Raw genomic sequence first — 24,676 nt, 5'->3', positions numbered from 1 at the left:
GCATGGTAGGCTGGTCACAGAAACAGGCCCTTCGGCCCATCTTGTCTGTGTGACCAGGCTGCCGCATCTACACTAGTCCCACCCGCCTGCGTTTGACCCTAATCCTCTAAACCTTTCCTATCCATGAATATGCAGGAAAAATGTTCCCAATGTTCCCAATGTTGAGCGAGTCCAGAACCAGGGGCCACAGTCTTAGAATAAAGGGGAGGCCATTTAAAACTGAGGTGAGAAAATACTTTTTCACCCAGGGAGTTGTGAATTTGTGGAATTCTCTGCCACAGAGGGCAGTGGAAGCCAAATCACTGGATGGATTTAAGAGAGAGTTAGGTAGACCTCTAGGGGCTAGTGGAATCAGCGCATATGGGGAGAAGGCAGGCACGTGTTATTGATTGGGGACGATCAGCCATGATCACAATGAATGGTGGTGCTGGCTCGAAGGGCCGAATGGCCTCCTCCTGCACCTATTTTCTTTCTATGTAACCTTGTCTAAATGTCTTTTAATTACGAGTTTTCTTGGTCTGATAGGTTAGATCACATGAGGATTCAGGGTCAGCTAGCCAATTGGATCTTGAAGCTGAGAGATTTGGTCTTCAAGATTCCTCTGTACATCAGTGCTGTTAAGAATCTTGCCATTATCAAAATTGCCTTGAGGATAGAGGGCGGTGGGAGAGGGTGGCTTTTCAGACTGGAAGTCTGTAATAAAGTGCATCAGTCTCAGTGAGGGATGGGGGATTTCAAATGCATCTACAGAGAGGTTGAAGGATTGAATGGTTTAATCCATATCTTAGTTTGGTTTACCAGATAATGGCTGTGATGTATCATAAATGCATCTCCATATTTGTTCTTAAGCTGACATCACAGCCATTATCTCTCTGGTAAAGCAAACTAAGATATGGATGAAATCATTCTTTATCGAGAAACCACCAGTTACATAGTGTAGAAAACCAAATTTTCAAAAGAGTTAAAGAAAAGTTTTGTTACATTAAAAAAAGAATGCCTTTCAAATCAAAAATCAATCTTCAGTCTACAACATCATCTAAAGTCTTCTCTTCTGTGTGCTGATGTACAACACGTTGACTCGAATAAATGCATCTCCATATTTGTTCTTAACCTGACCGTTTACATATTCTTCTGTTTGTTCCAGTGCTATGTTCACATATCCATCCAAACAAGCTAAAAACACCTCGGTAATCCACACTGGTGTTCAGTTTAACCACCACTGGCCTCCCTATGATTTGTTTCAGAAACCTGCTGGGCGTTTTCTTTCGCAGGCTCATTTTGTGTCCTTCAGTCTCTGCACGGTCCACTGATGGCTTGATTTGAACTCGGCCAAGGTTGCCTAGCAACCCGCCTCCCGGCCCGGGTAGCCACCATTGATGGAGCGGGAGCACGTGGCCGCTGACTGGGTGACGTCACCTTGTCCCGTATTTGGTAGTGAGGAAGTTGGCACCCCTACCCCCCGGGCCTAATACGGGACAAGGGCGGTCTCGTACGGGACAAACAAGGGGCGGCACGGTACCGCAGCGGTAGAGTTGCTGCTTTACAGCGAATGCAGCGCCGGAGACTCGGGTTCGATCCTGACTACGGGTGCTGTACTGTAAGGAGTTTGTACGTTCTCCCCGTGACCTGCGTGGGTTTTCTCCGAGATCTTCGGTTTCCTCCCACACTCCAAAGACGTACAGGTATGTAGGTTAATTGACTGGGTATATGTAAAAAAAAAAAATTGTCCCTAGTGTGTGTAGGATAGTTAGTGTGCGGGGATCACTGGGCGGTGCGGACTTGGTGGGCCGAAAAGGCATGTTTCCGCGCTGTATCTGAAATTAAAAATAAATAAATAAATAAATAAATAAACCAGTTTAGCCCAAAATATGGGATGTCCCGGCTAATACGGGTCAGTTGGCAACCCCACGCGTGGGTGCTGGACGCACCGCCGAGAGAACGAAACATTTTGTAACTTTGTCGTCAAATTTGTGTTTGCAGAACAAATAATCTCACTGTGACATGTGATCATAAAGAAGCATTCATTCATTCCGTGGGCGGCGCTGTAGTCGGTCCTCCGGCGGGCGGCGCTGCTGTGTTCGGTCCTCCAGCCGCCGTGTGGCGCTGTGTTCAGTCCTCTGGTCGGCGGGCGGCGCTGCTGTGTTCGGTCCTCCTGCCGGCCGGCGGCGCTGCTGTGTTCGGTCCTCCAGCCGCCGTGTGGCGCTGTGTTCGGTCCTCCGGCCGGGCGGGCGGCGCTGCTGTGTTCGGTCCTCCGGCCGGCGGGCGGCGCTGCTGTGTTCGGTCCTCCGGAGCCGCGCCCTCGCGCCGCCCGCGGCGATGACGCCACAATCCGCAGAGGGCCGGATGTGCGCGCAGGCGCGGCCTCCCCGGGACATGGCAACGGCCGGTCGTCATGGAGTCTCCGCGCTGACCTTCCCGAGGCCGAGTCTCAGCCGCGGCCGGAGAGCAGGCAAGGTGCGGGGACAGGGTGCCCGGGGACAGGGGACAGGGCCCGGGGACAGGGGACAGGGCCCGGAGAGCAGGCAAGGTGCGGGGACAGGGTGCCCGGGGACGGGGGGCAGGGCCCGGGGGCAGGCCGTTGGGGGCGGGGGCGGCACTCACTGCGCCCGGTCTGCCCGCCCGCGGGGCCCGGCATGGGGGGAAGGTGCAGGGGGCAGGCCTCAGGCCTCGGCTGGAGGAGAGGCCTAGGCAAGGTCTGGGCCTGAGGGTGACACAGCCCTCCCCACCCCAGGGTGACAGAGCCCTCCCCACCCCAGGGTGACAGAGCCCTCCCCACCCCAGGGTGACAGAGCCCTCCCCACCCCAGGGTGACAGAGCCCTCCCCACCCCAGGGTGACAGAGCCCTCCCCACCCCAGGGTGACAGCCCTATCCCCACCCCAGGGTGACAGCCCTCTCCCCACCCCAGGGTGACAGACCTCCCCCCACCCCAGGGTGACAGCCCTCCCCCCACCCCCCACCCCAGGGTGTCAGCCCTCCCCCCACCCCAGGGTGTCAGAGGCCCCCAATCCCCCTTGTGGGAGAGACCCCTGGCTTAGGGAGGGGAAGGTCCCAGAGGGAGGAGGGGAATGTGGGGAGAAAGAGGGAGCCCTGGATGTCGAGGGGGGGGGGTCTAGAAATAAAGGGTGGGAGGCTTGGGAGGGTCTGAAGGTGAGATGGGTGGGTCCTAGGGATAAGGAGGTGGAAGGGGTAGATGGCAGGGTGAGGGTGAGGTCCTAGGGTGATGGCAGGTCCAGGGACGAGGAGGGGATATGGGGAGAAAGAGTGTGTAGGGGAAGTCCAGCTGGTGAGGGGCGTTCTCCCCAGTGTGAGGGGTGGGTTCTCCCCAGTGTGAGGGGGGGGGGGTGGTGTCCTATGGATAAGGGGGTGAGAGGAAGCTGTGGATGACCTGGTGTGAAGAGGGTTCCTTGGGTGAGGGGGGGGGGGTTCCCACAGAACAAGGGAGTGGGAGGAAGGGATGGGTTGCCCTGTGTGAAGGGGGTGGGTAATGGAAGGCCCTGGATTTTGGGAGGGGAGCTGAGACTGGCATGAGGAGTGCCCCCCGGGGTGATGAAATGTTGAGGACGATCCCGGGGGGGGGGGGGGGTGGTGGTGTGACTTTCTTCGGGTACAGGGGGCCTGTTTGTAATCACCTCCTGACTGTAGGGTGGAGTTCAGGCCGGTGTGGAAATGGTCGCAGAACCACTCTGACATGAATTAAGCAAAATTGGTGAGTGATCAGAAATGGATCAGAGTTGATAAAGAATGATGGCCGCAATTGAGAAATCTAGAGACAGCAGGAAACACTGCCCACGCAGTTTATGGTTGAACCAGTTAACTTTGCAAATAGAATTACACAAGTGGTTAAAGGAAATAAGGAGAGACACAAGACGGCTGATACTGAATCTAGATCTAGAAAAAATAGGATGTTTGTAGAAGGAAATGGACAGCTGATGTTTAAGGTCAAGATCCTTCATTTGGACTCCTAAAGGTGAAGTCCTGATAGATGAGTCTCAACCTAAAACAACACCTGTCCTATTTCCTCCTCAGGAACTGGAAGCCTGACCCACCGAGTTCCTCCAGCAGCTTGTTTTTGTGAGTGGAAATAAAAAGAAATGATTCCCCCAGCACCTTTCACAACTTCAGAATATCCCACGCTTTCAAGCCACAAATGTACTTTTTGAGGTTTTGTCAAGACTCTAAAATAAGCAACAGCGTTTTGTACACATCCCGGTTTTGTTTTGTTCTTTGCAATCATAGCCTCGCTGATATGAATGCACAGAAATCGAGTATGACTGGGTTCAGCACCTCATCTGAAAGTTGGTTAAAAAGTGTTTCTTAAAAGGATTTTGTACAATTAGGATCATTTGTTGAGGATTCCTCTTTTTAGATATATCTCAAACTGCAACACTGCAAATAGCCAGGTTGATTTGAGCTCTATTGAGGAGATAATGTTTTGACAAAAGATTACATGTTATCTTTTTAGTTGTTTACTGCACATTTGCCACAGTTTAAGAGCAGATATTCAATTGCTCCTTTAGTCCAAAGAGCTGTTTAAAACAAGTAATGTGCAGTTATTGGTATTGATTTTATTATTGTCACGTAAAGTGAAACAGAGTGGAAAAACCTTGTCTGTGTGTTATCCAGTCAAATCAGAACATACACGACGAGTACACATGTAGATAAATGCGAGGTGTTGCATTTTGGGAAGTCAAACCAGGGCAGGACCTTCACGGTGAATGGGTGGGGGGGGGGTGTTGTGGAGCAGAAGGATTTAAGAATACAGGTACATCGTCACAGGTAGATCGGGTGGTGAAGAGTCTTTTGGTACACTGGCCTTCATCAGTCAGGGTATTGAACATGGATGTTTGGATGTTATATTACAGTTTAGTTTAGAGATAGAGCATGGAAACAGGCCCTTCGGCCCACCGTCTAAGCCAACCATCAATCACCTGTTCACACGAGTTGTATCTTATCCCACTTTCTCACCCACTCCCTACACACACGAGGAAATTTACAGAGACCAATTAACCTACGGACTTTGCGATGTGGGAAGAAACCCGTGCAATCACAGGCAGAACATGTAAAATCCACGCAGTCAACACTCGAGGTCAGGATTAAAGCCGGGGCACTGGCATGTGAGGCAGCAGGTCTACCAGTTGTACAAGAGTCTGGTGATGCCACATTTGGAGTACCGTGTTCACTCTACTGTAGGAAGGGTATTATTAAGCTGGAAAGAGTTCAGAGGAGATTTATGAGGATATTCAATGGTGCTTTATTTGTCCCATGTGCAACAGCACGGTGAAATTCATTTTGCATACTTATACATGCGGGCGCCGCCTTGTTTTGGCACCATTTCGAAAGTCTGGTCCACCCATGCGTTTGGTCCACTGGTGTAGTTCCTGATCCCGGTAAACCTAGGCTCCTGCAAGGCCTTCCTTCCTCCGACACCTTTGACTGGATTAGCCTGCATTCCGACCTCCCCCTCCGTGTCTGGCCGTATTTGTGAGCCAAGAGCACCTGCTGCAGCGACTTTGAAGGCCCTGGTTCACCCTCCTCCCCACCTTTGCTCATCGCGTACGACATCTCCAGTGACTCCTACCCAGCATTGTGCTCTGCCGAACCTTCGGGTCCTCCAGGAAGGTTCCTGTTTCCGCGCCCGCGGCAACTCGGGAAGGCCTCCGTCGCGCGAATGTTGTCCACACCCGAGAGCCTGAGCTACAGGAAGAGATTGAACAGACTAGGACTTTATTCCTTGGAGCGCAGTGGGCTAAGGGGTGTTGTTATAGAGGTGTATAAAATCATGAGGACAGTTGATAGAGTGAATGCGGGGTCTTTTACCCGGGGTAGGGGAATTGAGGACCAGAGGACATAGACAATAGACAATAGAAAATAGGTGCAGGAGAAGGCCATTCGGCCCTTCGAGCCAGCACCGCCATTCAATGTGATCATGGCTGATCATTCTCAATCAGTACCCCGTTCCTGCCTTCTCCCCATACCCCCTGACTCCGCTATCCTTAAGAGCTCTATCCAGCTCTCTCTTGAATGTATTCAGAGAATTGGCCTCCACTGCCCTCTGAGGCAGAGAATTCCACAGATTCACAACTCTCTGACTAAAAAAGTTTTTCCTCATCTCTGTTCTAAATGGCCTACCCCTTATTCTTAAACTGTGGCCCCTGGTTCTGGACTCCCCCAACATTGGGAACATGTTTCCTGCCTCTAACGTGTCCAACCCTTTAATAATTTTATACGTTTCGATAAGATCCCCCCCTCATCCTTCTAAATTCCAGTGTATACAAACCTAGTCGCTCCAGTCTTTCAACATATGACAGTCCCGCCATTCCGGGAATTAACCTAGTAAACCTACGCTGCATGCCCTCAATAGCAAGAATATCCTTCCTCAAATTTGGAGACCAAAACTGCACACAGTACTCCAGGTGCGGTCTCACTAGGGCCCTGTACAACTGCAGAAGGACCTCTTTGCTCCTATACTCAACTCCTCTTGTTATGAAGGCCAACATTCCATTGGCTTTCTTCACTGCCTGCTGTACCTGCATGCTTCCTTTCAGTGACTGATGCACTAAGACACCCAGATCACGTTGTACGTCCCTTTTTCCTAACTTGACACCATTCAGATAATAATCTGCCTTCCTATTCTTACCACCAAAGTGGATAACCTCACACTTATCTACATTAAACTGCATCTGCCATGCATCCGCCCACTCACACAACCGGTCCAAGCCACCCTGCAACCTCAGCATCTTCCTCACAGTTCACACTGCCACCTAGCTTTGTATCATCGGCAAATTTGCTAATGGTACTTTTAATCCCTTCATCCAAGTCATTGATGTATATTGTAAATAGCTGCAGTCCCAACACCGAGCCTTGCAGTACCCCACTAGTCACTGCCTGCCATTCTGAAAGGGACCCATTTATCCCCACTCTTTGTTTTCTGTCTGTCAACCAACTTTCTATCCATGTCAGTACCCTACCTCCAATACCATGTGCTCTAATTTTGCCCACCAATCTCCTATGTGGGACCTTGTCAAAGGCTTTCTGAAACATAGGATTAAGGTGAGACGGGAAAGATTTAATAGAAACCTGAGAGGCAACCATTTTACATGGAGGGTGGTGAGCCAATGGAATGGGCTGCCAGAGGAGGCATTTGAATTGGGTACAATAACAACATTTCAAAGACACTTGGATAGATACATAGAGGAAAGGTTTAGAGGTATGTGCGCCAAAAGCATGTAAATGGGACCAGCTTAGATGGGACATGTTGGTGGGTGTGGATGAGTTGGGCTGCAGGGCCTGGTTCCGTGCTCTGTGACTCTAATCAAGCCATACGCCAGTACTGCAGGTAGAGCAAAGATCAAAATGGTGATAGTTTTGAGAATATAGCGTTACAGCATTGCAATGTCATAACCACGGAGATGTGTAGATTTTTTTAAAATCCTTGGTCGATGAGAGATCCTTTCAAGAGATTGTTAACAGCAGGGAAGAAGCTGTTCATGATTCTGATGGTATGTGCTTTCAAGCTCTTCTATCTTCAGCCCAACAGGAGAGGAAGGAATGACCTGGGTGAGAGTGGTCCTTGATTATGCTGGCTGCTGCCCTGAAGCAGTGTGAAACATAGATGAGGTTGATGGGGAGGGAAGACCGGTCTGTGTGATAATCTGGGCTCCACCTGTAACTCTGTAACTTCTTGTGGTCTTGGGCAGAGCTGTTGCCAAACCACGTTGCATAGCATGCTTTCCACGGTACATTTATAGAAACTGTTCCGTCTATTTTCATTTCCAACATTGTTTCACTGGGTAGTTGATCACAGTTCATTTGGGATCAGATACACTATCATATCCTGCTGCCCTGTTTGAGATACAAAAAGTCAACAGAAGCAATGGTAAAAAAAAAATGTTGTGTTTCCCCTTATGATAATAAAATCATGAGGGGAATTATAAAATCATGAAGGAAATAGAAATCAGGGGTTCCCAGCCTTTTTTTGTCCCGTTTGCCCCTGGCAACTTTTCGAAAGTAAATTTACTCCCACTCTGTTTTGTTCGGTAATTTGAGTTACACTTCAACCATAATAAAGCAACCGACAAAGGGGAAAATTAAAAATACTGTTTTTAACAATAATGGTAGCCGAAATTTACCCCAGGTTGGGAACCCTTGAAATAGATAGAGTAAATACAGTCTATTACCCAGAGTAAGGGAATCAAGGACCAGGGGACAGAGGTTTCAGGTGAGAGGGGTCTATTTCCGTGCTCTATAATAATAATAATAATAATATTCATTTATTGTCATTGCAACGAGTACAACGAAATTAAAAAATAGCCAATCCTGACTGGACTGCTCAGTATGACTGACTTTCTTCACCTTCCACCCCTTGCTGCAGCCATCCCTTGAGCGAGACACCATCCTGGTCTGGACTGTTTGTTCGGAAGGATGCATTCTCTGGTCTTCTTCTGTGCGCAGAAAGTGATCTCGGACCACGCCTCGGCGCGCAAAGCCCTGGACTACATCCCGCACGAGATCTACCCGGTCCTGTTCAAAGCGGCCTTCCTGGACCTGCGGACACTGGTGCTGCGTGACGTGGTGCAGAGGTGGCCCTTCAGTGTCCTCAACTTCTCCACCATCCTGAAGAGGTGCAAACACTGCGACCGCGATGTCATCCGCGAGAAGCCCAACAAGCAGTGCTTGCAGGCAGTGATAATGGGAGTGAAGGACTATCTCATCAACGAGCTGCGACAGAATCGAATCCCCAACACCAGGTACTTGCTCAAACTCATTTACGGGATGCAAACTGGTGTTTATTGCCCTGGAGCAAAATAACAAAAGTGCTGGAGGAACTCAGTGGGTCAGGCAGCATCTCTGGAGGAAACAGAAAGATTTGGTTTTCGATCAGACCCTTCCTCAAACTGAGCAAAACATAATGTGCTGGAGGAACTCAGGGGGATCAGGCAGCATCTTAGGAGGGAATGGGCAGGCCACGTTTTTTGGTCGGGACCCTTCTTCAGACTCAACAGACGACATTTTGGGTCGGGACTTTCAGGGAACTGTGTACTTGTGCTCTTAGATCCCTCTGCTCTACAGCACTCCCCGAGGCTCTACCATTCACTGCGAAGGTACTGCCCTGGTTTGACTTCCCAAAGTGAAACACCTCACACTTTGATCTGATTTGTACTCGTGTATGGTATGGTTTGAATGGACAACGCACATACAGCCCCAGCCCAAAACGTCGCCTGTCATTCCCTCCACAGATGCTGCCTGACCCCCTGAGTTCCTCCAGCACTTTGTGTTTTGCTCAAGACTCCAACTTCTGCAGTTCCTTGTGTCTCTCTAATTGCCCTGGAACTGAATGGTTTGAAAAACCATATCAGGGAGGTTACAGAGTTTACCACCAGCTAAGTTGGATATTGGCCATAGAGTCAAACAACAGGGAAACATAGCCTTCTCCCCAACATGTCCATGCCGACTAGAATATCTATTTGAGCTAGTTTATGCTTGGACCATACATAAGCCTCTACACCTTTCCAAGCCATGTACATGTCTAAGTTTTGGCTGTACCTGCCTCCACGACCCCCTACCAGCCTCCGTGTGCAACAGTTGCCTCTCAGGACCTAGTTTTAGCTGCCTCTACCCTGGGGAAAAGGCTGTGACGGCCACCTTATCTACAGAATTTTACATCTTACATCTACAAGGTTACCCTCAGTCCTCTACGCTCCAGTATGATCCGTGTCACTGGCCACGTTCAAAGCTTTTTCTCTCTGCGTCACTTTGACGGTCAGGCATGGGTGGCCCAGACCCCTCAATCGTGGTCTGGTCTGCACAAACGCTCTCTTCCCTTGCTCAATTCCCAATGGCGTGGCGCACCTTATTGACGTGTGAAGCTGCTAGACAGTGGATTCGCATCCTGTTCTGCTCTATGACCCTTGGGTGCTGCTGACGAGTGGATGGGAGGGGAAAGAATTTGGGCCGCTTGCAGCCTGAAAATGGCTGATTACATCCCAACAGCTGCTCGGCTCTGATCATCAGGTCTAAAGGAATAGGAGCAGAGTTAGGCCATGTGGCCCATCGTCTACTCCGCCATTCAATCATGGCTGATCTATCTCTCCCTCCTAACTCCATTCTCCTGCCTTCTCCCCATAACCACTGACACCCCCGTACTAATCAAGAATCTATCTATCTCTGCCTTAAAAATATCCACTAACTTTGCCTCCACAGCCTTCTGTGGCAAAGAATCCCACAGAGTCACCACCCTCTGACTGGAGATGGTGAGGGAGAATGCGGAATGGGATGTAATAAAATGGGAATTCTGACATTTGCCCCCCCCCCCCCAAAAAAATCCACGTGTTTTTAAAGTTCAGTTTCATGCTGATCTCTATCTATTCAGAGTGCACTCTGTTATATATTTGGCCAGAGCGTGTCCCATTCATGGAAGTGGGTGCCGGGAGATGGGTATAACGCAGGGAGCTCAGGGTACGTGGCTGAGTTTCGGGGAGGAATTGTAGGCGGCAGGGAACAGATAAGCTGGAATTGTTAACTGCATTTTCATTATTTTGCAGAAAAACAAAAGCATCAACATCTCAGGACATTTGCAAGCTTAGGTACAGCATATGTTCTTAAATTTGTAAGAGAAAGAAATCTAAATGATCTATGGCAACCTTGTTCCTACCAGTAGAGTTTTTGAGGAGATTTTTTGACTGGATACCCAATCTAATGGTCGTGTGCTGCTTGAGAGAGTCATTGGCCCCTTTCTGTCTCCTAGTGGAAGGAGTCCTAAACCCTCTAAATCCTCACTACAACCTGAAGGGATATACCGAGGCTCTCCCCGTCACCCCTGGATTCTGCAGAACAGCCCTGTGGGAGAACAGCAGGCATTCCCGCAATGCCAAGGCCTCCATTCAGTCCAGGTTAACCTACACACTCCACACTTCCCAAACCCACACCGTCTTTGGGATGTGGGAGGAAACCGGAGCACCCAGAGATATCCACAGGAAAACTTGCAAACGCCACAGAGACAACATCTGAGATCACGATGGAAGCCGGGTTTCTGGCTCTGTGAGGCAGCAGCTCCACCAGTTTTGCCACTGTGTCACCCAGGTGAATAAACGTGGGAATGATGTAGGATTAGGGTAAAAGGCTGATAGTTAGTGCTGATTTGGCGGAACCATGTGCTTAATGTCTTTACGACTGCAGCCATTCAGAAGTTCGTGGAGCTTCTTCTGCGCAGAGTGGCCTCCACATACGTTGCTCTGTGAGAGCGATTGCCTTCCCTCCATCCTGGGGGTGTCTCTGGGAGAATTCTGACTCCTTTAGCAGACTTGCTTGCAATGGGAGGGTGTCATTTGGCAGTTTCATGCCCAGTTAGTTTTCCTGACCACTTTAATTTGGATCATTCATGTCTCACTGCAATCACACTCGACCTGAAGAATGGGATCTAAGAATGGAAAATGTGGCTTTGTTTGCTCAATTGTACTTTGAATGGTGGCTGGTGTTTGTGCCAGTGCAGAATTCTGTCTCCCAGTTTGCTGCTGTTGAAATGCATCCACTTAATCTGTGCAAAGGAGTGCTTTAAAAAGCTTAGTTTAGTTTAGTTTAGTTTAGAGATACAGCACGGAAACAGGCCCTTCAGCCCACCGAGTTCACGCTGACCAGTGATCCCCGCACATTAACACTATCCTACACACACTAGGGACAATTTACACATACACCAAGCCAATTAACCTACATACCTGTACGTCTTTGGAGTGTGGGAGGAAACCGAAGATCTCGGAGAAAACCCACGCAGTCACGGGGAGAACGTACAAACTCCGTACAGACAGCACCCGTAGTCGGGATCGAACCCGGGTCTTCGGCGCTGCAAGCGCTGTAAGGCAGAAACTCTACCGCTGCACCACCGTGACCGCCCTAAAAGCTTGCAGCTCTTTGACACAAAAAGGAACAACAAGATTCTCCATTAAAATTACTGTGTGCAGCTTGATCCCTCTGGATAGACATAGACATAGAAAATAGGTGCAGGAGTAGGCCATTCGGCCCTTCGAGCCTGCACCGCCATTCAATATGATCATGGCTGATCATTCAGCTCAGTAGCCTGTACCTGCCTTCTCTCCATACCCCCTGATCCCTTTAGCAAAAAGGGCCACATCTAACTCCCTCTTAAATATAGCCAATGAACTGGCCTCAACTACCTTCTGTGGCAGAGAATTCCACAGACTCACCACTCTGTGTGAAGAAATGTTTTCTCATCTCGGTCCCAAAAGACTTCCCCCTTATCCTTAAGCTGTGACCCCTGGTTCTGGATGCTTTACAGTCAGTTATCATGGAAACAGGTCCTTTGGCCCGTTGAATCCGTGACAGCCATCAAGCCCCCATCCACACCAATGCCCCATATTCCTTTCAAACCTCCCCCCACCTCCAAATGCAACCACTCTGGGAGCAATTTCCAGAGGCCAATCAACCTACGTGTCTTTGGAATGTGGGAGGACAGTAGAGAACTCGGGAGAAGCCCACATGGCCACAGTGAAAACACACAAACTCCACTTAGTTGGCGCTAGATGTCAGGATTGTTTCTCTGGGTTGCTGGAGCTGTGCTATAAGGTCATAAGTGGTAGCAGGAGAAAATTAGGCCAATCGGCCCTTCAAGTCTACTCTGCCATTCAAACATGGCTGATCTATTTCTCCCTCCTAACCCCATTCTTCTGCCTCCTCCCCATCACCCCAGATAGCCGTACTAATCAAGAATCTCGCTCAGCTTTAAAAATATCCATTGACTTGGTCTCCACAGCCTTCTGTGGCAAAGAATCCCACAGATTCACCACCCTCTAACTAAAGAAATTCTTTCTCGTCTCCTTCCTAAAGGAACATTCTTTAATTCTGAGGCTATGACCTCTAGTCCAAGACTCTCCCACTAGCGGAAGCATCCTCTCCACATCCACTCTATCCAAGCCTTTCACTATTTGGTACGTTTCAATTAGGTCCCCCCTCATTCTAAACTCCAGCAGGTACAGGCTGAGTGCTGTTAAACTCTCATCAGGTTAACCCGCTCATTCCTGGAATCATCCTTGTAAACCTACTCTGGTCCCTTTCCAGGGTCCTTCCTCAGATATGGTGCCCAGAAATGCTTGCAATATTCCAAATGCGGCCTGACCAGCGCCTTATGGAGCCTCACAAAGTTTTCGAGCATTTGTTGCTCTAAAATAAGCCTGCTGGTAGATTTACTAGCCGGACTTGCAGTTAGGGCGGTGTGGCATGCTTGTTGTCCAACACCAGGGTCGTGAGACATTGCAACTGAGATCCCTTGTTTTTGATCTCAGCTGCTCTTCTGAGAGTGGAAGGATCAGAGGATGACACCCCAACACGCTGCTATTTGCCACAAACATTGTGCGTCGAAGGGCCCATTCACGTGCTGTACCGTTTTCTGTTCCTTGCAATCAAAACTGAGCGGAACTGGTGGAGCGCCCTTTTACCCGTTGTCACCATCAGTAGGGCGATGGTACAAGGGATTGGGACACTTCAGAAAGCAAAACAAAACAACTAATATAACTGGAAAGAGGGACATCCCCTCTCCTTTCCTCCATCGTATTTTATTGCTGTTTAGGTAATGAACTAGCGGGACTGTTTTATCAACTAATACAATTACAAGGGTATCGATTGAAAAAATAATTATTAAACAGGTTATTTAATTGGGAAGTTCAAGTCCATTCAATTGAAGATAGACACAAAAAGCTGGAGTAACCTAGCGGGGCAGGCAGCATCTCTGGAGAGTAGGAATGGGTGATGTTTCGGGTCGAGACCCTTCTTCAGACTCGACCCGAAACGTCACCCATTCCTTCTCTCCAGAGATGCTGCCAGTCCCGCTGAGTTACTCCAGCATTTTGTGTCTACCTTCGGTTTAAACCAACATCTGCAGTTTCCTCCTACTCCATTCAATTGAGATGTTCATACTCATCATTACTACCAGGTGGCTGTGTCATCTTAAAGATTTTTCCATATTCTATTTTAAGGTCTGTTCATTCACTTAACCTTCTATATCCCCCCTGAAATCTGTATGCATCCTCTCACAGCCCATGCTGCCATGTAGTTTTGTTCTATCCAAAGAATGTGGGTATAATGCATACTCTACTCATCTAGATCATAGATGTAGATTGAAAACGTATGGGGCCCCTGCACCAATCCCCAGTATGGCACTTTTGGGAGAGCCATTGTTTTACAGCCCCTGAGACCCGGGTTCAGTCATGACCTTGGGTGATGTCTCTGTGGTGTTTGCACATTCTCCCTGCTTGGCTTTTCTCCGGGTGCTCCGGTCTCCTCCCACTTCCCAAAGACGTGCAGTTAATTGGTTAATTGGCCTCTCCAAATGAGCCCTGGTGTGCAAGGAGTGGATGAGAAAGTGGGATAACATGCAACTAATGTGAATGGGTGATCAGTGTGGACTAGGTGGGCTGAAGGGCCTGGTTCCATGCAGTATCTTTCAATTCAATCCAATGCCCCTCCCCTATGTTTGTGCTGTAATCTGGATGCTTCACCATTCCATGCTGGTCTAAAACAACAGCACCTTGTGGACAGATGCTAGCCATTTGTTTCATTTCTTTGACATTTTCAATGGACAATAGACAATGGGTGCAGGAGTAGGCCATTCGGCCCTTCTAGTCAGCACTGCCATTCACTGTGATCATGGCTGATCATCCACAATCAGTACCCTGCCTTCTCCCAATATCCCTTGACTCCGCTATCTTTAAGAGCTCTATCTAACTTTCTCTTGAAAGCATCCAGAGCATTGGCCTCCACTGTCTTCTGAGGCAGAGAATTCCACAGATTCACAACTCTCTGGGAGAAAAAGATTTTCCTCATCTCCGTTCTAAATGGCCTACCCTTTATTCTTAAACTGTGGCCCCTGGTTTTGGACTCCCCAACATCGGGAACATGTTTCCTGCCTCGAGCATGTCCAATCCCTTAATAATCTTCTATGTTTCAATAAGATCCCCTATGTTTACAAGCTCAGTTGCTCCATTCTTTCAACATATGACAGTCCCGCCATCCCGGGAATTAACCTTGTGAACCTATGCTGCACTCACTCAATAGCAAGAATGTCCTTCCTCAAATTTGGAGACCAGAACTGCACACAATACTCCAGGTGTGGTCTCACTAGGGCCCTTTACTTATTCCTTATTTGGTAAGAACATAAACAGGGGTATGGACCTGCTAAATCCAACATGACATTACTGTGCACTAATACTCTGCATGCTTGTTTTTGGAATCCAGCTTTAAGGAGATCACACAAGTAGATATATTGGGGACAGGTTGCACAGCATACCATCTGTTACAAATTAGTGTAGAGGAAAATAAGTAGTTGAGTTTCAATAAACCATTAGGACGCAGCTAGAAGAGATTATGTTTATATTTAATCACTGTAAAAGGATTAAATTCCAGAGTTTTAATGTCTTTCACTGTAAACTGCTTATGAATATAGTACTGCCATTCTGTAGTTGAATTACTTTAGTTTAGAGATACAGCGTGGAAACAGGCCCCTCGGCCCACCGAGAGATGGGACCCCACCACTGGCCACATCTTCCCATCCCCTCCCCTTTCTGCGTTCCGCAGAGACCGTTCCCTCCGTAACTCCCTGGTCCACTCGTCCCTTCCTACCCAAACCACCCCATCCCCGGGCACTTTCCCCTGCAACCGCAGGAGATGCAACACCTGTCCCTTTACCTCCCCCCTCCACTCCATCCAAGGACCCAAACAGTCTTTCCAGGTGAGACAGAGGTTCACCTGCACCTCCTCCAACCTCATCTACTGTATCCGCTGCTCCAGATGTCAACTTATTTACATCGGCGAAACCAAACGCAGGCTCGGCGATTGCTTCGCTCAACACCTGCGCTCAGTCCGCATTAACCAATTTGATTTGCCGGTGGCTGAGCACTTCAGCTTCCCCTTGCATTCCCAGTCTGACCTTTCTGTCCTGGGCCTCCTCCAGTGCCATAGTGAGGCCCACCGGAAATTGGAGGAACAGCACCTCATATTTCGCCTGGGCAGCTTGCAGCCCAGTGGTATGAACATTGACTTCTCCAACTTTAGATAGTTCCTCTGTCCCTCTCTTCCCCTCCCCCTTCCCAGTTCTCCCTCTGTCTTCCTGTCTCCACCTATATCCTTCCTTTGTCCCACTCCCCTGACATCAGTCTGAAGAAGGGTCTCGACCCGAAACGTCACCCATTCCTTCTCTCCTGAGATGCTGCCTGACCTGCTGAGTTACTCCAGCATTTTGTGAATAAATACCTTCGATTTGTACCAGCATCTGCAGTTATTTTGTTACACTGCCCATTCTCACTAGTTCTATGTTATCCTGCATCCTACACACTGGGGGCGATTTATAGAAGCTAATTAACCGACAGACCCACAAGTCTTTGGAATGTGGGAGAAAACCCACACGGTCACGGAGAACGTGCATACTCCACACAGACGGCACCCACAGTCAGGACCGAACCTGGGTCTCTGGCTCTGTAAGGCAGCAGCTCCACCGCTGCGCAACTGTGCTGCCTTCAATTGGCCTGCATCTTAAATCGATTAAAAATGTTTATTGTTTGTGAATCTCCACTGAATCTCCACTGAACTCGTGCACTGAAGTTGTGACCTGAGCATTCCCATTCCAATTCAGCTAAATATTGCTCAGTTGCAGTGAAGAATGTGAAATAATGCATATACTTTCATTTTAATTTGCACTAGGACACGCTACGATTTTAATTGTAATGTGGACCATTTTATATAGGAGCTTTGCAGCTTCAGAGAATAGGAGTTCTTTTAAAGTTCTGAAAAACAGAAGGACAAATTATGTAGCACAGAGGCACCTCACCAGAGACCTGGATTCGATCCAGACTACAGGTGCTGTCTTCGGTGGAGCTTGCACCATCTCCCTATGACCGCGTAGGTTTTCTCCGGGTTTTCTCCGGGTTTCATAGAAAACATAGAAAATAGGTGCAGGAGGAGGCCATTTGGCCCTTCGAGCCAGCACCGCCATTCATTGTGATCATGGCTGATCATCCACAATCAGTAACCCGTGCCTGCCTTCTCCCCATACCCCTTGATTCTGCTAGCCCCTAGAGCTCTATCTAACTCTCTTTTAAATTCATCCAGTGAGAATTCCACAAATTCACAACTCTGGGTGGATTTATTTTTTTCTCACTTCAGTTTTAAATGGCCTCCCCTTTATTCTTAGACTGTGACCCCTGGTTCTGGACTCCCCCAACATTGGGAACATTTTTCCTGCATCTAGCTTGTCCAATCCTTTTATAATTTTATACATCTCTATAAGATTCCCTCTCATCCTTCTAAACTCCAGTGAATACAAGCCGTCTTTCCAATCTTTCCTCATATGACAGTCCCGCCATCCCAGGGATTAACCTGGTGAAACTTTGCTGCACTGCCTCAATTGCAAGGGTGTCCTTCCTCAAGGTAGGAGACCAAAACTGCACACAATACTCCAGATGTGGTCTCACCAGGGCCCTATACAACTGCAGAAGGACCTCTTTACTCTTCAGATTTTCCAGTCGCCCCCTTAAAATATTGCCTTTCACATGTTTGTGCTGGTGATCCATTATTATGTTGAAACTCCCACCTGCTATTATCTATTATTTCTCCCTTGATTATCATTTCTGAAAGCTTCCCCACTATCTCGCCATTGGTGAAGATATTTCCAAGTACCACTCACCCTGCACTTTTATTCGAGAAAGAGCCACAAACTGTTTATGTTACATTACCTCGGTCCGCCAAGGCCTGCTGGATCTCCCGGTTTCTAACCATTTTAACTCTTGTTTCTCATTCCCACACTGACCTTTCCGTCCTGGGCCGCCTCCACTGCCAGAGTGAGGCCACACGCAAACTGGAGGAACAGCACCTCATATTCCTTTTGGGTAGCTTACAACCCAACGGTATTAACATTGACTTCTCAAATTTTAGTGAACATGTGTACAAAAAACTTTTTTCCCTCCTCCTCCACCTGAACTCGCACCCATTTCCCCTCTTTCCCCTTCCACCTATTTTCCTTCCTCTGGCTTCACAATTCACACATAGAAAATAGGTGCACGGGGTGCACGAGGAGGCCATTTGGCCCTTTGAGCCAGCACCGCCATTCATTGTGATCATGGCTGATCATCCACAATCAGTAACCCGTGCCTGCCTTCTCCCCATATCCCTTGATTCCGCTAGCCCCGAGAGCTCTATCTGACGCTTTTAAATTCATCCAGTGAATTGGCCTCCACTGCCTTCTGTGGCAGAGAATTCCACAAATTCACAACTCTGGGGGGAAAAGTTTCTTCTCACCTCAGTTTTAAATGGCCTCTGACTGTCGCCTCTGGTTCTGGACTCCCCCAATTTTGGGAACATTTTTCCTGCATCTAGCTTGTCCAGTCCTTTTGTAATTTTATACGTCTCCATAAGATCCCCTCTCATCCTTCTAAACTCCAGTGAATGCAAGCCCACATCTATCCTGCTCGCATACGTTTTGATTTTTCATCTCTGGCTTTTGTCCAACCATCTGCCTATGACCCCCCCCCCCCCCCCCCCCCATCACTAGTATCCACTTATCACTGGCCAGGCTTCCTCCTGCCCCTCCTCTCTTCCAGCTTTCTCCCCCCTCCTATAACCAGTTTGAAAAGAGTCCCGACCCAAAACACCACCTATTGATGTCCAGAGATGCTGCCTGACCACTGAGTTACTCCGGCACTTTGTCTTTATTTTGTTGTAAACCGACATCTGCAGTTCCTTATAACTGCTTTTGAAGCTTTAGCACAAAACATAATGTTTTGCGGTATTCCCTCGTGAAGTGTGTGACTAGTTAGCTGGTAGAATTGTTAACAGCGAGGACGGTTGAACCGTAACGTGTCTCATGGTTTCCTACCTTGCGCCCACAGGAAGCATCGACCACTCCGCGTCGTGGATCTCACGGGACTGCAGGATGACGGAGACAGGCAAGATGCTGACACCATCGGCCAATGGTCCCGCACCGTGGCCTTGGCCAAAGCCTGCATTGAAATCTCACGGACTAGCAGGAGGGATGAGTACAATTTATCGAAGCGGAGGAAGGGAAAGAACGGGAGCCCTTTGGACGGAGTATTCGACAGCCAGTTGGGCGTGGAGATCCACGCCAATCTCTTTGTCACCAGTAACTCTTACGGGACGGTAAAGGACGCGCTCCTAGTGGGAAAAAACTCCCCCCTGTGCCTGAAGTGCCGGGACCTTCGCGCGGAAGAGCTATCTGCCAAAAAAACCATCAGTATCCTGGAGCTCCTGGACGGGTTGGTTCTCAGGAAGCTTGAGCTCCGCTACAACAACCTCGGCCTCTGCGGCCTCAGCTCAGTGTTCCCTTACCTGCCCATGTTCGAGAACCTGATCAGCCTGAAGCTCCCCTACAGTAACATCGACGTACGGCACATGACCTCCGAGATGGAGGAGTCCTTCCAAAGCATGGTGTCCGTGTTCAGTCAGTTGCCCAACGTGAAGGAGCTAAACCTGGCGTCATCCCGACTGTCTGGAAGGATCCGGGAACTGCTGAGGCAAGTGTTTGATGTCATTTCCCCCCCTCCATTGGACCTGATGATCAAAGGCTTAAGTATGCGTGTATCAGAAATTATTCAGAGTGGGACAGTGCTGGAGTAACTCAGCAGGTCAGGCGGCATCTCGGGAGAGTAGGGGGTAGACACAAAATGCTGGAGTAACTCAGCGGGTCAGGCAGCATCTCGGGAAAGTAGGAGGTAGACACAAAATGCTGGAGTAACTCAGGCAGCACCTCGGGAGAGAAGGAATGGGTGACGTTTTGGGTCGAGACCCTTCTTCAGACTGATATCAGGGGAGGGGGCGGGACAAAGATGGGATGTAGTCGGAGACAGGAAGACTAGTGGGAGAACTGGGAAGGGGTAGAGAGGGAAAGCAGGGACTACCTGAAGTTAGAGAAGTCAATGTTGATACCGCTGGGGTGTAAACTATTTTGACGAATAGTTCAATGGTACTTTATTGTCACATGTCCCGAAGTACGGTGAAATTCTCTCTCGCTCCCATTGAAAGTATTGAATGAAGGCGGTGGCAATATCAATTGTGAATTATATTTTGATAATAAAGAATAGAGCTCTCTAACGGAGCTACTGTAGCCTTTAATTGATAATAACAAGTAGAACACGTTCTTGTAGATGGGAGCCCCTAACAACTATCAAAATACACAAAAGGTCCAGCAGCATTGATAAGTTTAGATTCATGGAGCTTCATCAGAATCCATGCTGAGGACAGTTGGACATGGTGGCGCAGCAGTAGAGTTGCTGCCTTTCAGCGCCAGAGACCTGGGTTCCATCCTGACTACGGGTGCTTGTCTGTACAGAGTTTGTACGTTCTCCCCGTGACCTGCGTGGGTTTTCTCCGGGATCTCTAGTTTCTTCAACACACTCCAAAAACGTACAGGTTTGTAGGCCAATTGGCTTGGTATAATTGCAAATTGTCCCTGTGTGTAGGTTAGTGTTAATTTAGTTTAGTTTAGAGTTACAGCACGGAAACAGGCCCTTCGGCCCACCGGGTTCGTGCCGACCAGCGATCCCCGCACACTAACACTATCCTGCACCTACTAGGGCCATTTTGTACATTTACCAAGCCAATTAACCTACAAACCCGTACATATGTCTTTGGAGTGTGGGAGGAAACCGAAGATCTCGGAGAAAACCCACGCAGGTCATGGGAAGAACGTACAAACTCCGTACAGATAGCACCCGTAGTCGGGATGGAACCAGGGTCTCCGGCGCTGCATTCGCTGTAAGGCAGCAACTCTACCGCTGCGCCACCGTGCTGCCCTCGTGCGAGGATGGCTGGTCGGCGCGGACTTGGTGGGCTGAAGGGCCTGATTCCGTGCATTATCTCTGAACTAAACAAGGCTTAACAAACCTGATTAACAATTAAATCTCTCCCCCACCCCCTCACCATTTCCCCTACTTTTGCGCGTGTGGCTTGGCGATATAAAAGCCCTTACTTTTGACTAACATCTTGGTGACTTACTTTTTAGGTTTAATATTGTTAAATGTACTGAGGAACAGTGAAAAGCTTTTGTTTGCGTGCTATCCAATTAAATCAGATAATACTATTTAAAAAAAACACAAAGTGCTGGAGTAACCTAGCGAGTCAGGCAGCATCCCTGGAGAGCATGGTTAGGTGATAGAGTCATAGAGTGAGACAGTGTGGAAACAGGCCCTTCAGCCCAACTCGCCCACACCGGCCAACAATGTCCCAGCTACGCTAGTCCCACTTGCCTGCGCTTGGTCCATAACCCTCCAAACATGTCCTATCTATGTACCTGTCCAACTGTTTCTTAAACGATGGGATAGTCCCAGTCACAACTACCTCCTGTGGCAGCTTGTTCCATACACCCACCACCCTCTGTTTGAAAATGTTACCACTCGGATTCCTCTTAAATCTTTTCCCCTTCACCTTGAACCTATGTCCTCTGGTCCTCGATTCCCCTACTCTGGGAAAAAGACTGTGCATCTACCCAATCTATTCCTCTCATGATTTTGTACACCTCTATAAGATCTCCCCTCATCCTCCTGTGCTCCATGGAATAGAGACCCAGCCTACTCGAACACTCCCTACAGCTCACACCCTCTAGTCCTGACAACATCCTCGTAAATCTTTTCTGAACCCTTTCAAGCTTGACAATATCTTTCCTATAACATGGTGCCCAGAACTGAACACAATATTCTAAATGCAGTCTCACCAATGTCTTATACAACTGCAACATGACCTCCCAATTTCTATACTCAATACTCTGACAGATGATGGCCAAAGTGCCAAAAGCCTTTTTGACCACCTTATCTACCTGCGACTCGACCTTCAAGGAACCATGCACTTGTACTCCTAGATCTCTCTGCTCTACAACACTACCCAGAGGCCCACCATTTACTGTGTAAATGATCTATTAATGTTCTCCAGGGGTGCTGCCTGATCCACTGAGTTACTCCAGCACTTTGTCTTTTTTTGAAAACCACATCTGTAGTTCTTTGTTTCTACAGATAATACTATACAATATTATATGGTACAATACTGTACAATCAAGGCAAACACATTGTAGTGTAACAGGGAAAAAGTCCAATGGCGGCAATGTTGGAGAATCAGGAGTGAACCCTAGCTTAGGGAAGGACTGTGCAACAGTCTGATGACAGAGCAGAAGCTATTTCTGAAGAAGGGTCTCGACCCGAAACGTCACCCATTCCTTCTCGCCTGAGATGCTGCCTGACCTGTTGAGTTACTCCAGCATTTTGTGAAATAAGAAGCTATTTCTTAGTCTGTTGCTCTATTGCTGAATGTGTCCCCTTCAGATGCATTAAGATTTTGCTTTTAATGTTGTACAATGTGCAAAATGTTCAATGTGTACATGTAATGTTGTACAGTGGGTGGCATGGTGGCGCAGCGGTAGAGTTACTGCCTTACAGCGCCTACAGCACCAGATACCCGGGTTCGATCCTGGCTACGGGTGCTTGTCTGTACGGAGTTTGTACGTTCTCCCCGTGACTGCGTGGGTTTTCTCCGGGAATCTTCGGTTTCCTCCCACACCCCAAAGACGTGCAGGTTTGTAGGTTAATTGGCTTGGCATAACTGTATAAGTGTAAATTGTCCCTAGTACGCGTTAATGTACGAAGATTGCTGGTCTCTGTGGGCCGAAGGGCCTGGTTCTGCGATGTATCGCTAAACTAAAGTACTTCTGGGAAATGTTGAGGGAAAAAATTGAGCTTCGTAAGATACTGGACCTGATGATCAAAGTCTAAAGCATGCAAGTATCAGAGATTAATCTGAGTGGGACACTGTGCTGGAGTAACTCAGCTGGTCAGGCAACATCTCTGGGGAATGGTTCAATGGTACTTTATTGTCACATGTCCTGAAGTACAATGAAATTATTTTTTGAGCACAGTTGAGTAAAAGTATTACTATGCATAAGCACAATCTTAGATTAAGTACAAGTGTATAGGAATAGTGCACCGAGACAGTATATAGGAGTCGCCTGGCTTTGGCACCAAGCTGTGAGAGGTGCAGAGCTCTAAACTTAGCCATGAGGTCCGGTGGCAAAGGTTACGGGGAGAAGGCAGGAGAATGAGGTTGAGAGGGAAAAATAGATCAGCCGTGATTGAATGGCGGAGCAGACTTGATGGGCCGAATGGCCTCATTCTGCCGCTACGTCTTATGGTTTTATGGAAAATCTGAGCCTTTAGAAACATAGAAACATAGAAAATAGGTGCAGGAATAGGCCATTCGGCCCTTTGAGCCTGCACCGCCATTCAATATGATCATGGCTGATCATCCAACTCAGTATCCCGTACCTGCCTTCTCTCCATACCCCCTGATCCCTTTAGCCACAAGGGCCACATCTAACTCCCTCTTAAATATAGCCAATGAACTGGCCTCAACTACCTTCTGTGGCAGAGAATTCCACAGATTCACCACTCTTTGTGTGAAAAAAAAAACTTTCTCATCTCGGTCCTAAAAGACTTCCCCCTTATCCTTAAACTGTGACCCCTTGTTCTGGACTTCCCCAACATCGGGAACAATCTTCCTGCATCTAGTCTGTCCAACCCCTTAAGAATTTTGTAAGTTTCTATAAGATCCCCCCTCAATCTTCTAAATTCCAATCTTCTAAATTTACTCCTGTGACTTGTGAACTAATGAAAGTCCTTTTTTTTTGTGCTGTGTGACGATGACTAATTGTTTTTATGAGAAATGTATATGATTTGGTTCAAACAGTGTCTTGCAGAAGCCATTGGAAAGCCTGGAGCTCCCGTACTGCTACCTCCTTCCAGCAGATGCGACCTACCTGGCCAGCAGCCATCACGCCCCTTTCCTGAGGAAGCTGGACTTGAGTGGCAACAACCTGTCCGACGTCCTCCTCGGCCCCTTCTGCCAGATTCTGCAGCAAGCCTCCACCTCGCTGGTGTACCTGGACATCATGGAGTGCAGGGTGATGGACAGACAGCTGACCTCCTTCCTCCCCGCCCTGCGCCAGTGCTCTCAGCTCCAGTACCTCAGCTGCTTCTGCAACCCCATCTCCAGCCAGGGCCTCAAGTCCCTGCTTCACACTGCCGTGCAGTTGCCATCTCTCAAAATTGTGGTGCACCCGATCCCGGTCGACTGCTACGAGGAAGGACTCCCCTGGCCCCCTTCCACCTACGACCTTATTGACTACAGTATCGACCAGCAGAAGCTCAGTCGGGTTGATGCAGAGCTGAACGAGATACGCTTAAAGGCGGTGAGAACCGATATTGTTACCACGGTTGAGCTTTACAATGACTTCTCACTGGACATGTTGCAGTTGTACTGAAGCAAACTCTCCATTTTTAACACCAGGGACAACTTTATTAAAACGCGTTTGAGACACATGCAATTTACACGAATGTTTATATATTCACGAATGTCAAAGAGAAATTAATTTTGTTGACACCTCTCCAAGGAAGCAGCAAGAATGAACCAATTTATTTGATGCCATCCCCGGCTTAGACTGCACATACAGGGCGTGCCGAGGGAGTGTAGAAACAAGGAACTGCAGACGCTGGTTTACAAATAAAAGCACAGAGTGCTGGAATAACTCAATGGGTCAGGCAGCATCTCTGGAGAACATGAGGTGATGTTTTGGGTCGGGACCCTTTTCCAGACGTTGTACGGCATGGTGGGGGGGGGGGGGCA

At 48.5% G+C, this 24,676-nt stretch overlaps 1 protein-coding gene across 4 annotated transcripts; it reads left to right on the top strand.

The window, feature by feature from the left end:
• Positions 1-2,284: 2,284 nt before the first annotated feature.
• On the top strand, positions 2,285-24,676 carry LOC144608390 (leucine-rich repeat-containing protein 14-like). Of its 4 annotated transcripts, none has more exons than XM_078426116.1 (5): positions 2,285-2,449; positions 8,373-8,748; positions 10,543-10,584; positions 18,886-19,527; positions 23,741-24,676. In XM_078426116.1, exons 2-5 carry the CDS (start codon positions 8,423-8,425, stop codon positions 24,312-24,314), a joined length of 1,584 nt encoding a protein of 527 aa, XP_078282242.1. In that variant the 5' UTR covers positions 2,285-2,449; positions 8,373-8,422; the 3' UTR covers positions 24,315-24,676. The 4 variants fall into 4 exon arrangements, with proteins under 4 accessions (XP_078282242.1, XP_078282234.1, XP_078282260.1 ...); XM_078426108.1 differs by having other exon boundaries at positions 2,285-2,454; XM_078426125.1 differs by lacking the exon at positions 2,285-2,449 and adding an exon at positions 3,652-3,707.

Source organism: Rhinoraja longicauda, chromosome 2 (assembly GCF_053455715.1).
Source record: "Rhinoraja longicauda isolate Sanriku21f chromosome 2, sRhiLon1.1, whole genome shotgun sequence".
NCBI lineage: Eukaryota > Metazoa > Chordata > Chondrichthyes > Rajiformes > Arhynchobatidae > Rhinoraja > Rhinoraja longicauda.
Note: the sequence above shows the minus strand (reverse complement) of the source record. Positions and strands in the feature narration are given on the sequence as shown.

Excerpts from the sequence above, each read along its gene's own strand:
- LOC144608390 (XM_078426116.1), top strand. The coding sequence starts at position 8,423 with ATGCATTCTCTGGTCTTCTTCTGTGCGCAGAAAGTGATCTCGGACCAC. Across the intron at positions 8,749-10,542 it reads AATCGAATCCCCAACACCAG|AAAAACAAAAGCATCAACAT; the intron begins GTACTTGCTCAA and ends ATTATTTTGCAG. Across the intron at positions 19,528-23,740 it reads AGGATCCGGGAACTGCTGAG|TGTCTTGCAGAAGCCATTGG; the intron begins GCAAGTGTTTGA and ends TGGTTCAAACAG.